This window comes from Phoxinus phoxinus (assembly GCF_949152265.1).
Source record: "Phoxinus phoxinus genome assembly, chromosome: 10".
NCBI classification, from domain to species: domain Eukaryota; kingdom Metazoa; phylum Chordata; class Actinopteri; order Cypriniformes; family Leuciscidae; genus Phoxinus; species Phoxinus phoxinus.
Window position 1 is genome coordinate 28,254,261 of NC_136885.1, and position 14,008 is coordinate 28,268,268.

The 14,008-nt window shown below is 38.0% G+C and overlaps 1 protein-coding gene across 5 annotated transcripts in view; it reads left to right on the top strand.

The window, feature by feature from the left end:
* osbpl10b (oxysterol binding protein-like 10b) overlaps positions 1-14,008 on the top strand; it is a 44,247-nt gene that overhangs the window by 14,170 nt on the left and 16,069 nt on the right. For all 5 annotated transcript variants that reach the window (XM_079625281.1, XM_079625283.1, XM_079625284.1 and 2 more), the window contains 2 exons: positions 5,866-6,088; positions 6,292-6,428. In XM_079625281.1, the coding sequence (XP_079481407.1) occupies positions 5,866-6,088; positions 6,292-6,428 (360 nt within the window). The remainder of the gene's footprint in view (positions 1-5,865; positions 6,089-6,291; positions 6,429-14,008) is intronic.

Below are 14,008 nucleotides of genomic sequence, written 5' to 3' on the forward strand. Positions count from 1 at the left end.
ACCACTAGCGTCCCTAAACTGAAAAATACTTCGGAACACTCCCTCATCTGCCATTGGTCGGCTACATAGATTGTCCCGACCCCATCTCACGCCATGTTGGGAGTGGGACTTAGGATGCTCAATGTTGTGATATCGCCACAGAGTTTATACTCATTTCTGGAAATCAACCTGCAAATGGCTTATTACTCACACTACCATTCAAAAGTTGGGGTCGGTAAGGAATTTTAACTTTCAATGATTTGTCATCACCAAAGCTGCATTTATACAGCAAAAACAGATACGGTTATATATTACTACTACCTATTTCTTCTTATTATCAAGATTGACACATTGGGTCTCAACAATGGTTAGGATTATTTGGTAGCCTATTTGTACGCACAGGAGAACTTCTCACAAAATATAGTTGTTCCTATATTTTTTCGTAAACTTAGAATAAAATTTAGTACGAAATTTTTGGTGAATCGTGATTTGTTCTAAAAGTCGTTCGTACGCACATTTCACGCACAAATTTGCGCTACGCATGCTTAGTGAATGAGACCCATTGTTTTGCTGCCTTTTTTTTTTTTTTTTTTTTTTTTCATTAGGTCACCTGATGGAGTTTTAGGTCACCATTAGGTCACCTGATGGAGTTTTTCGTTTCCTTGCCACTGTTGCCAATGGCTTGCTCAGTTGGGCATATTCAATTTAATTAATCAATGAATAATACTATTGATTAGCATTACCAAACAAATGGACGTTTTATTATTATTTTAATTTATTCTGTGAAGCTGCTTTGATACAATCTGTATTGTGAAAAGCGCTATACAAATATTCTTGACTTGACTTGACTTGACTGCCTAATATTTTTCAGTATTCTTTGAAATTTCAAAGAATACTAAACTTTTAAAACAATGTAAAAGTCTTTGCTGTAACTTTTGATCAATTTAATAGGCTACATTCTTACTGAATCATCTTTTCAAAAATAAAAATATAATCTTGACCCCAAACTTTTGAACATATAGCCTGGATTTAAGTATTGCAATATTGAAAGAAATGACACATCACCTCCAGATACGATTTTGAAAGGCTCCTTGAATTGAAGTGTTGGCATTTTAATTATCCTGCTGCATTTATTTTTATCCATGGCTTGATGTGCAATTAGTTACACTGTACAAGTGTGAGTGGAAATTGCTTACACACAGAAATCATTTGCTTAGAGGTGATCGTCTTCATAGGGATGTGCTGATGTGTCTGTTTCAAGGTGATCAGGACTTGGTGTTTATACAAAAACATATTTTTTACAAAAATTCACATGCAATGTTTTATGCATAACAGAATTTGTATAGTGTATATAACTAAAGTTGGTATTATTTGACCTTCATTTTTCTTTTTTTTTCTTTTTTATGAAACACCTTAGTATATGCATGGTATATCCAACATATATGCTGTACAGTAAATTAGCTGATGGTGTGATTCAGTTCAGTTACCGGAGTGAGTTAAAGTTGAATATTTGCATCTAACATCATGTTTGCAAAATACACTACAAATTTAGATGAGAAAACTACAAATTTAGATCCTTTACTCCTGGTCTAAAGATGCTTTTGGTCGATTGGATCACAACGAGGGAGGACAATTTACATATGAACGTGGTTAGTAGGCGGACAGTAGGCAGTGTTTTGTAGCTGTTTGAAGACATTCGACCACATGAGCGTTTACACTATAAGCAATGCGTTTTCGACTGGAAGTGGTTGAAAGTGGGCAAGCTCAAAACGCTTTAGACTCTGTGTTTAGTGGCATCCACTTGTGATCCGATCGACAACAACACATCTTAATATCAGGTGTGAACCGGTGAGCCAAGGATGTACACTAGGCTGTTCAAAAGTAGTTGTTTTTTAAAGAAATGAATACTTTTATTTAGCAAGGATGCATTGAATTGGTGTGACGGTGACAGTAAAAACATTTATTATGTTACAAACAATTTAAATTTCAAATAAATTCTGTTCTTTTGACCTTTATATTCAGCAAAGGATATAAAAAGTATCAGGGTTTCCTCATGAATATTACTGTTTTCAACATTGATGATAATAAGAAATTTTACTTGAGCACCTTTTTAAAGGATCATGTGACTGAAGACTACATCAATGATCCTGAAAATTCAACTTCGCCATTACAGGAATACATTTTAAAATGTACTCAAATTATTTAAAATTGTTTTTTTTTTTTTAAGATTTAAAAGACTTAAAATTCTTTAAAAGATTTTTTTTTTTTTCAAAGTTTCAGATAAGATCCAGTGGCATTGCATGTCCTGTAAGAGAGCAAGCGAGAGAGAAATAATGATGTGTGTAAAAGTGACAGTGATGGAGAGTGACTGGGAGAATTGTAACCTTTCTTACAATGAACATTTTGACGGTGAAAAATGAAAAAGACATGACAAGAAAGACTGATTTTGTGAAGGAGGAACCAGAGAGGGGGAGGTAAAAAGAGTAGCTGGAGTACAAGAAATAGATTTTCTGTTCATTTCATGAGTAGCGCACCCTGAGAGACGTGCTAGAATATAGAAGACAGATGATTATACTCTTACTTTGAAAACAAATCAAATTGGCTGTACCCAAGCCTGGTCGGCTGCACTTGTATTTCATTAACTAATGTGCTAAACATTCTTCAAAGTTTCTTCTTTTGTGTTCCATGTTAGAAAGGTTTGGAATGAAATGAGAGAGTGTAAAGGATGACAGAATTAACATTTTCGGGGTGAGCTATTCCTTCAATGCTATTTTGGTCTTTTTCACTCAGTATTATGCAACAGTTTTGAGGGTGTGTGATCTCTCAGCTCCTGAATCTTGATCAGTACTAAACCTGTGCGCAGGGAACCTTGGGGATTCTGTGCCGAGAGCAGGTGACAGCTGTGATGCTCGTCCCTTCCCTTTAATACTCGCTCAAAAAGAGAAACGGATCAAAGAGCGAGAATAAAGTGACAGATCAATTTTTCATGAGAGTTGGGTTATGAACAACTGCAAAATCTCTTCTCTGCTCAAAGTTTGCCATGCTGTGGCAGACAGACAGGACAGTTAATATAAAAAAAACTAAAGTCTTCCACTTGTTGTAGAGAGAGCCGGCAGTGATATCCTGTTTCGGTGAATTATTTAAAGATGACGTCAATGTCTGTGAGTCTACAAACACAGTCGAACCCGTGAAACCACATTTAAAGGAGTAGTTCACCAGAAAACAACAATTCTGTCATCATTTACTCAATATCATGTTGTTCTAAACCTGAACACATGAGAATTTTTTGATAATTTCCACACAGCCCTTTTCCATATAAAGGCCAATTCGCATCAAGGACGACAATGATTACGATAAAGATGTAGGATCGTTCTAAATATAAAAGAATAGCAGAGTCCACATCACAACTAACAATAACTGCACAGAGAAACGATATCGTTGGAATCACTTTCAGAACGATAGTTTTCCTGCTGCAAAAACATTGACAGCCAATCAGAATCCAACTTGCTTTAAAGAGCATTTAATGCAGGAGACGACAAAACTGCAGCTCGTGCTTCGAATAAACAGAACGTAACTATATAGTGATGTTATACTTATCTTTATAGTTATCATTCTTTGTGTGAACGGGCCTTCAAGGGATAGTACACCCGAAAAATTGAAATTCTGTCATGATTTACTCACCCCCAATTTGTTCCAAACCTGAATATATTTCTTTGTTCTGCTGAACACAGAGGAAGATATGTTGAAGAGTATGGGCAACCAAACCTTTGTGGAGGACCATTGACTTAGTATGGACAAAAAAAAAAATACTGTGGAAGTCAATGGTGCCCCGGTTACCAACATTCTTCACAATATCCTCTTTTGTGTTCAACAGAACAAAGAGATTTATACAGGTTTGGAACAACTTGAGGGAGAGTAAATGATGACAGAATTTTCCTTTTTGGGTCAACTATCCCTTTTAAAGGCCAATTCACACCACACGGACAGAGGCCGACAGATGGCAACAAACACTTCGTCGGATCAGTGTGTTTCTCCTGTCAGAGTCTGTTAGTGTCTGTCGGAGTTTGTTGAACATGCAGAATCGGAGAATGTCTGAGAAGTGACGCCCTGTAATCCGGTGACTGTCGCCGTTGGTGTGTGTCTGTCGGACTCGGTGGAGTGTGAATTGGTCTTAACCGTTCAAAAGAAAAACAGTATATGGGTTTTACAATCAGTAATAATGACATTCATTTTTATTTTTCAATGAACTGTTGCTTTAAGAGGTTAATTTTTAGCTGATATACAGTAGACCTAACGTTAATTTTATTTTTTATTTTTTAAGAAAATGAAACTTTTATTCAGCAAGGAATCGATCAAATGGCTGGAAACCTTTTATAATGTTACAAAAGATTTCTATTCATCACAGAATCCTAAAACAAATGATCACGTCTTCCACAAAAATATTATTTAACAATTGTTTTCAACATTGATGAGAATTGTTTCTTCAAAACAGCATATTAGAATTATTTCTGAAAGATCATGTGACTGAAGACTGAGTGATGATGCTGAAAATTCAACATTGCCATCGGAATAAATGACAATTTAAAAATAAAATAACTTAAATATGAAAAAAATGTACACAATATTACTGTTTTTTTTACTGTATTTTTTATCAATTGAAGTCAGCCTGGATAAACACAAGAATCTTTATTCATTAAAAAGAAAAAACATCCCCAAACTTTTGAATGGAGAATGTGCATACAGTATTTTGTATAATCTTTTTCTAGTGTCTGAGGGTCCATTAATATGTCTAGACTAAACCTGATTGGTTTAAGAGAGGCAGATATCTTGAGGAGACTCTGATGTTCCTTTTAAGTGTGAGTATAAGTTTCATCTATTAAAACTGCAGCTGTGCTGTAATAGTGTTGTAATCACTGAAGTGTTGAGAGAGAGAGAGAGAGAGAGAGAGCAGCCTACAGTGATGAGTCACGTCCTGCAAGTTTCTGCTCCTCTTTAGCTATCTGTCTGTTTTTCATTAGAGCTGCCCAATATCTACAGCATCACACCTCATAGTCATGACAGTCTCAAACGGGGGTGGCAAACACTACGGACTTTCCCTCACGACTCGCTTCACAGTCATGTGCTCTAAAAAGTGAGCAACATATACACAAATATGCCATGTGATCTCAGTCAGAGGGATTTGCAGTTGACAGGATGTGGTTTGTTTTGAACACTGGGAAGATAAGATTGAGCTAATCCAGGAGATTACTTTCACTCCGGGGGGATTACAGGTGTCTCAATCTACTCTAAATCAGGCACCGGTGATAAAAGCCACAATATTAGATTATTGTATACTGCACTTTTCATTTCTACTTAACTTTACCTCAATATCTATGCAAAACAGTAAAAAAATAACTATACAAAACAGTAATGGCGTGAATATTATTACAATTTCAACATTTCTTTTTTTTTTTAAATATATACTATTTTAATATGTTTTAAAATGCAATTTATTCCTGTGGTGGCAAAGCTGAATATTCACCAGTCTTCAGTGTCACATGATGCCATCATTCCAAAATGCAGATTTTTCTTGATGTTCTTGTGGAAGCTGTAATATACAGTATATATAATACACACACAGTAGCCTACATACAATACAGAAATAAAATAAGCTAATGCTGTATAGTATACAAGCTGGCAGCATTTGCCTGTCTAAATATTAGAGAACTAATTCTTGACACTGATTCTATCAAGGATTCGTTTGCTCGAGGGCTGTTCTGTAGGTAATGGAAAGCCCAACTGAAGTAGGTCTAAATACAAATGTGTGCTGTTCAGATTGATTTAATTAAGATGTTTTTGAAGTCCAAATGAAATCGATGAAGACTGTCTATTGACCTGGCTCTTTAGGTCATGTCCCAGGCGGAGGGCCAACAGAAGAACCTGGTGAATTCCATCGAGTCGTTGCCGAGCCGCGGGCCGCTGTCTTCCCTGGATCAGGACCTGCTCCTGCTCAAAGCCACGTCTGCAGCCACACTCAGCTGTCTGGGAGAATGCCTGAGTATCCTTCAGCACAACGTGTGCCAGGCTGCCCAACACATCACCCACAGCCACACGCAGGGATCCAATACAGGCGAGAATATGGCACTGTCTGTCTCTTCTGAAATGTGTGATGTGTGTTAGTTCAGCGTGCCAAAATGTGTTCTCTTGTCACATCATATATATAATATTATAGTCTGATTTATAGTTTTGGAAGCTTCATTTGACGTTCAGTATACAGCAATTTCAATAATAGTACATAGTGAATGTATGATAACTGATATCGTCCTTGTGCAGATAACATCTCTACTTGGTCAAGGCCCAAAACTGAAGACCATGTGAATAACGGAGACTTGGCACGTAACAACACCTCAGCTTTACATCAGCCCCACTCCCCTGTTCATAGGAACAAAGAACGCCTCAAAGACACAGAGGTACTCACAAATATGATTAATTTGAATTATTTTTTTATTATTTTATTTTTAGAAATGCTGCTTGAAATTGTATCCATTACTGTCACTTTTGGACGGCGTTTAGAAAAGGATCCCTAGTTGCTAGTATTTCTGTCAGGACCACTATCGTCAAATATGATTGACAATTAGCATACAGTTTGGATTTGAGGTATGGTTCTGTTCTGGGCGAGAACATGTAGCCTAGCATGGATAAGAGCAGGGAGAGCAGCAATAACCCCCCTTGGGGTAAACGGAACAGAACCAACATGAATGTATGGCAGATATCATTAATTTAAGATTTTAAAGAATCAGAATGCAAAATCCTGACTGGGTGAGAGGAGGAGCTGGGGATGGAGGAGGGTAATTCGCTCCTGAGAAATGCGATAGCTGCTGATAATACTGAAGGAGCTTATATATGTATACGGTGATAGGCGTCGTATTCCTATAGGTGGATGTGGATCAGCTGAGAGTCAGCTGATGCGAGCTTAACTAACGTGACCTGCTAGAACTGACGCTACGCTTGATAGATACCAATTTTATTTTATTATTTAATCACATTTTTATTTTATTTTAACTTTATACATTGCTGTCACTTTTAGACAGTGTTACTTTAGAAAAGGACATAGATATGTTATGTTTTTCCTAGCATCCTTTACATTTTGTATAGCAGTTGCTCAAGAAATATTTCTTATTATTAATGTTGAAAACAGTTGTGCTGCTTAATATTCTTATGTAATCTGTAATACATACATTTTATATACGTATATGTATACATACATGGATATAAATTATATATAATATATGAAACTATATATATATATATATATATATATATATAATATATATATGTATGTATACGTGTATGTGTGTATCTATTACGGTTCCCTCGAGAATATTAAGCAGCGCACTGTTTTTTTTATTTTTTTATACTATTTTTATTTTTTATCTTATTTTGTATGATTTATTGTTATTATTTAATATATATATATATATATATATTATTTATTTATTTAATATAGATTTATAACTTTATCTGCCGCTGTCACTGTTATGAGTATATTAGTAATTTATACACTATTTGGTCTTGTATTTCATTTTGCTTTTGGACTGCAAATAGTTTTCTCATCCAAGTTTCTGAGGGAGCACTTTCTCCCTCGCTTTCTTCAAAGAAAACACCCCTGCAATATAGTCATCATTACACCCATCATTATCGTTCTGAAGCTGGCAGCTCTGTGACACGCTGCTTATCACTTTTTAAGGGAAATGATCTTTCAGGGGTAAAATCTGTCACCGGGATCTGTTCAGCTTATCTGATAATAGCCCATAAAAATCAGAATGGTCTCTGACTCATTTAAAGTCTCCCGTAGAGTAGGCATGTCTTTGAAAAGTTTCAGAAGCGTGGCTGCGCGGTTGTACGCACGCCTGCCAGACTTCTGCAGCGAAGGAGTGAAAGAGGAGCGCTAATTGGACGTGTTCTAGTTTTAGCATCTGTAGCGGGTGACTGAGGATACCCACAATCCCTCTGGAGCCCTGAATGAGTCAGCCCGTCCCTCTTGGAAACCTTTTATCCGCCTGCGTTCCTCTGGAGAGAGGCCAGGGCTGCTGTTTCTTCGGCGTAACAGTGTGCAACTGTTTGTTTGCGTGGCGTGTGCATAAACACGGGTTAATTCGTGTGTGAGCGTGTGCCTGAAGGGAGCTAATTCATTTTTGCGGTTGCTTTCTGTGTGCTTGTCATTAAATCGGCACCCTATGAGGATGAACATACTCCCAGAATGCAACACACAGAATCTGTGCTATGTATTTTTTTTCTCTGATATGCCCGGTATAATGCATCTAATTAATTTAACATTGTGACTCATATCATTACACTTTTGAATCACTCAGTTCGCACTGTTGAATATTAAAAAGATGATAGCATGATGCTGAAGTGTAAAACAAATGCACGGTATGTGTATAGTTTAGTTATTTTAAGGCGCTTCCAGCACCAAATGCAGTTTTATATATGTAGCATCAGCATCGACTGCATGGCTCATGGATTATCTAGGCATGAAGCCAGCAAAGACAGTGAAATATGCTGATATCTGAGGTCTGAAATGAGTTCATATGAGCCCCATCAATCAATCCCATCATACTGCATATAAGAGCCTCCTTTTTTGGAAGTGCATTTACAGTTTCTGCTGCTGTACGGATGCTGTGTCCGCGTCACACAGGAGTGCTCTGGTAATCTTTATCCCACTTTGGATATTGTAGCCCTGGAGATACGTAATTATCCGAAGTCTTCGCGCCGCGTAATGTGATTGCCACCTCCAAAAAGCCACTTCAGCTTCTGTGGGAATTAAAGGAATAGTTCATCCACAAATGAAAACCGTGTCCTCGTTTACTTACCCTCATGTCATTCCAAAGTCAAACCATATGACTGACTGACTGACTTCTGCAGAACACAAAAGGAGACCTTTTGCAGGAATGAAGTCTTCTTCACTGTGATTGATTTCATCACTAATTGTATGACTGTTAGTTCTACCGTGTTAAGCACTTTTTGGTTAAGTCTAGTATGTGATGTATATAGATATATACATGGTCTTTGACCTGAGCATCCTTAGTCTGCACTTTTCCACACATCTGCACTTCTGAGACCATTACATAAAACATTTCCATCACAAAAGTGAATGCACTATAGAAGTTGTAAACAATATTTTTAGACTTTATGTGAGGTAAGAGACCAAAATTTAAGTCATTATTCACTGAAAAACTTTTTCAAAAATTGGGAATCCCTGATTTCTATGATGCTTTTGCCTCCTTTTTGGTGCTTAAAATTTCCCTATCAATTGTAATCAAAAAGAGTGAATAATACGATATTCAGAAGGTCTTCTTTTGTGTTTCACAGATAAATAAATAAAAACCATACAGGTTTGAAACGACATGAGGGTGAGGATCTTCACTTTTGGGTGAACTATCCCTTTAATATTTACAACTGTCCTTTCAGATACATCATGTCCAGATATTTGATTTGTATTTAAAACAGTCCAGTTGTGTTCTACAGTAAGATCAAATTTGTTGACCAGAACTAACTGCTGTATAATGCATTGACCTTGACCTTTCAAATCTGATTTTGTGGTTATCCTACTTTCTTATTAAAGTAGACTCATCAGAATGTACGATTACTTATTCTACATGAGTTTGAGATAATGTAATTATTTTTGATAGGCAGGGCCATGAGTCGTTCAACCATACCAGTTTAAAATTCACAGGGATTGCTCAAGGATATAGAGGGAACACAACAAATGATTAGCCAAGCGATTTATTCAGCAGCCGTCCCAGTGATTCTTCTTGTCTGAATGTAAAAGCAGCAAGACATGCTGTAAAACAACAGTGCCGCCCGAGAGGTTATAAATCTTGGCTGCGTTCGGGATTGGAGCGACGGGACCTCTGCTGGCCAAATGCCAACGTGTGCGTCTGAGTCTTTTAATTGACAAATATGTACCTTTGTGTGTTTAAATGCCTGCAGATTGTGTTTGCTCTGATGTAAATGAAACATAATGCAATCTCTCGTGGCAGATTGCCTATTGTTTTCTTCATTAGAATGGTTGTACTTCTGCGCAATATCCAGTAGAGGAAGGCAGAGTGCAGAAAAGATTGCTGTGATTGAAGATTGCTAGTGAACCGCAGAGGAAAGCAGTCACGACTAGCGGTCACGACTGAATAAAGCTGTCTGGGAAGGAAGTGTATAGGTTTGTGTTATGTACACAGAGCGTTTAACTGGTTCTTTTTTTAAGATTTTGGGACTTCTGGGATTGAAATGAGGCTGTCAGCAGTCTCAACTCAGAGAGGAGAGAGGGAGAGAGAGAAATTTCAGTGCTGTCTGTCTGTTCATGGTCTGACAGCTCTCTCTTCTGTGCTGTCAGAGGAAAATAACGCCAGCAAAACTGCAGGGAACAGAAAAACAAAACCGAGCTGTGAGACATGGCCCATCAAGCATACAGATCCCAGATGTTTGACAGGAGCATAACGCTGGCAGCGGTGCAGATCTTTGTCAAGATTCAAATTGGTGTGTGTATGGGTGTTTGGTGTCTCTCGGGTGAGCTGTTTGTGTGTGTGTGTGAGTAGAAGGCAAACATATGTCCTCGTCACTGTTGGGGCAGAAAGGTAGGCTGCCTAACACACTCAGGAACGCAACAGTGAGGATTTGAATTTGTGTTCTTGGAAAAGGTCAGATCACCAGACATATTGGGCCACAGGGGTTAGTGGGGATAGAATCATAAGTAATTTATCAATTTGGTTCATATTTTGATTCCAGTAGTTCTGATTTACAAGAATGCAGACATTCAAGATCCATTAAAGGTTTAGTTCTAGAAAATTCTGTCTAATTACTCACCCTCATGTTGTTCCAACCCCGTAAGACTTTCGTTCGGAACACAAATGAAGATATTTTTGATTAAATCTGAGAGCTGGGTCACTCCTCCTTAGGCTTCTTTTGTAATTGAAACTTGCCGGCCCATAAAGTCATTAAAGACATCGTTGAAATAGTCCAAGTGACTACAGTGGCTCAACCATAAGTTTATCAAGCGACGAGAATACTTTTTGTGCGCAAAACCCCCCCCAAAAATAACGACTATTCAACTATTCATTTTCATCTCTGTGGGCCTCGAGTGAGTTCACGTAGTGTAACAGCGCAGCGCTTTTGTGTTGTACGTCACGCGCATCATCACACACATGACCAGCGTCGGCCAATAGTGAGCCAACGTGCGACGTCTACGTCTGTGAAACCAGGCCATAAATTATTACTATTATCCTTATCTTTGTACACTTCAATGTAATGCTACTAGTGTATATAGCTTTTTGAATAAGATTGGAATGGTGAATTCAAATGGTTTGACTTCTGTGTTTGCACTTGTGTTGTTCATGATCATTGCGTTCACCCCTGCGATCTGTTTGTTTCTACAGCCAGTTGTGCTGCTATTTTAATTCCACATGGTAGAGTTGATTAAAGGCTCTTTGTCTGAGCAGCGTGGTTTCATCCTGTTCTCAGTGCGTACTGCGTAGGCACTCCCGTTAACCGTGTCCCTGAAGACAACGTGCTGCCGCTGTTTATTAATTCATGAAGGGGCTGCTGTTTTAAAACACTGTGTTCCCACAACCCCGTGCTGTTTTCTCAAGAGCTCTAACATGATGTCAGGTCAGCTGACCAAAGTCAGCTGATTTTTATGATCGGGCCCTGAAAATGAAGGTTTCCACAAACAGTGTCTCCTATTTTAAGTGGTTATTTGATCATTTTCACAGGTGTCTCCCAACGCTTTTGAACCCCACTGTATTTCATCGAGTGTATAAGAGAGATAATTGGATGCTGTATAAAAAGCATCTCTGTATGATAAGCCGAAGCCTGGAGGCAGAGCTGTACTTGGGTTGTGTTTGTGAACTCTTTTTTTTTTTCTGCTGTATATTACAGTAAATTCATAGCATAGTATAATCTGAGATCATACCAATCTGAAGTCTATAGTCCTCACTTAATCCTCTGACTAGGGATTTTCTCATTTTCTATTCCTTGTTTTGTCTTTCCTCTGTTGCTCATCACACACTGAGGCAGTGCTGATTCTAGGATGTTTTATTCTAGAATGTTTTTTAAATAAATAGTAGGCGGTATTCCGTGTAATATACTGTGCAGTATTCTAGTATTCCGTTGTAAACATAGTCACGCATACACACACTAGGTGGAGGTCCCTGTGGAGTCATGTGTGGATCAGACCATGTCATGGGACCACATGGGGATTAAACACATCATCTGAAATTACACTGAACACATCACACTCTGAAACATACTGTCCTAACATCATGGTGAACACTGGGTTTATTTATTTTTTTGACACTTGAATTTATACGCTACCATTCAAAAGTTTGAGGTCAGTGAATATTTTTATTTTTGAATTTCATTCAGCAAGGATGCATTAAAGTAGTAAAAAATTACAGTAAAGACCTTTCTGTCATGACAACTCTCTGAGAGATTGGCATGGTAATGGTAATAGATATTGGTAATGGTAATGTATTTGTCCTTGGCGGAATAGATCTGCTACGCTGCTGCTGCAGAGCAAGTACTGAGATTTGCTACTGCCAATTCATTCACAGACATTGCTGTGAGCATGTAAGAAATGCTGCTGCAGCTGCACATGTAACATGCATGAATTAACCCCCGTAGCAGATCTATACAGGTGGAGCTGGGGGAGGTGGAGGGTTTCTGGAAGTGCGCTGGACACTGCAAACAGCAACACTACCAGTATTTGAATGTTGTGCCACAGCTCATTGGCCGCTGGTTTAACTGCAACCAATCAGCTGTGCTTTGATCGCTACCAAATGAGTTAAGGACCTATCAGCCTGCATCATCTAAAGTTTTATGCCAGAGCTTGGTATTTATAATGTTACAAGTGAATCCTTTCGACTGAAGTGAATCAATCAAAACTAACTTTAGCTGGAAAATAACATTATTCAAGAACCGCTATAAAGCCAAAACAATCTGTTACCTTAAATTATACGTTTATCTCTGTAAAGCAGCTTTGAAACAATCTACATTGTTAAAAGCGCTATATAAATGAAGATGACATGACTTGACTTGACAAGATTTCTATTTAAAATAATTGCTGTTCTTTTTTAACCATCTATTCATCAAATAGTCCTAACATGTTTTTATCATGGTTTCCATAAACATATTTATCAGCAACTTTGATATTAAGAAATGTTTCTTGAGCACCAAATCAGCATATTAGAATGATTTCTGAAGGATCATGTGACACTGAAGACTGGAGTAATGATGCTTCAAGAATTAAATCAAAAATTCAAAAGTATTACAGTACATCCCCAATGTGTCACTTTTTTTCTGAGGACTTGTTCAGTAAATGTTCAGGTTAGTGTAGGTGTGTTGACTAGTATTGACACAGTAACTAAAGGGGATGTTTGATGACTGCAGGACTGCTTGAACCGGAAGTGACTGGACACACTAAATAAGTATACCTGCACTTTGAAAAGTTCGATTTTAATCATTTATCTTTAGACTGAAATTGTAGTGAATTTTTCCAACATGTTAAGCTAACTACACTTGTCCTCAGCATTGTGCATGCTCTGAGAAACATAGGTGATGCATATAAAAGTAGTACAATTGGTTGCATCATAATGGGGGCGGGGCAGAGGTGAAACATGTAAATGCACTATGGAAGTGAATGCATTGGGATTGGCTCTTATAATATGGGGTTCTCAATTTTAATCTTCTTACCAGTCATGATTTCCATCTATTCGCTGCTATGTCTCTATACTCCATCCTGAGCAAACAAACTCATGAAGTTCAGCTGTATTTTATACAAGAGACCTGTGGTGTGGCAGCAGCGTGAGAGAGAGAGAGAGAGAGAGAGAGAGAGGGAGTGTGTGTGTGTGTGTGTGTGTGTGTAGGTTGGCAAAGTGGGAGGGAGCAGCGCTTCCTTAGCTCAGGGACAGCTGGGCAGCGAGATAAGAGTGTCAGAGTTAGTGAGAGATCGTGAAAGAGAGAGTTTTGTCGAGACCACCACAGTGAAACTATGAGATGA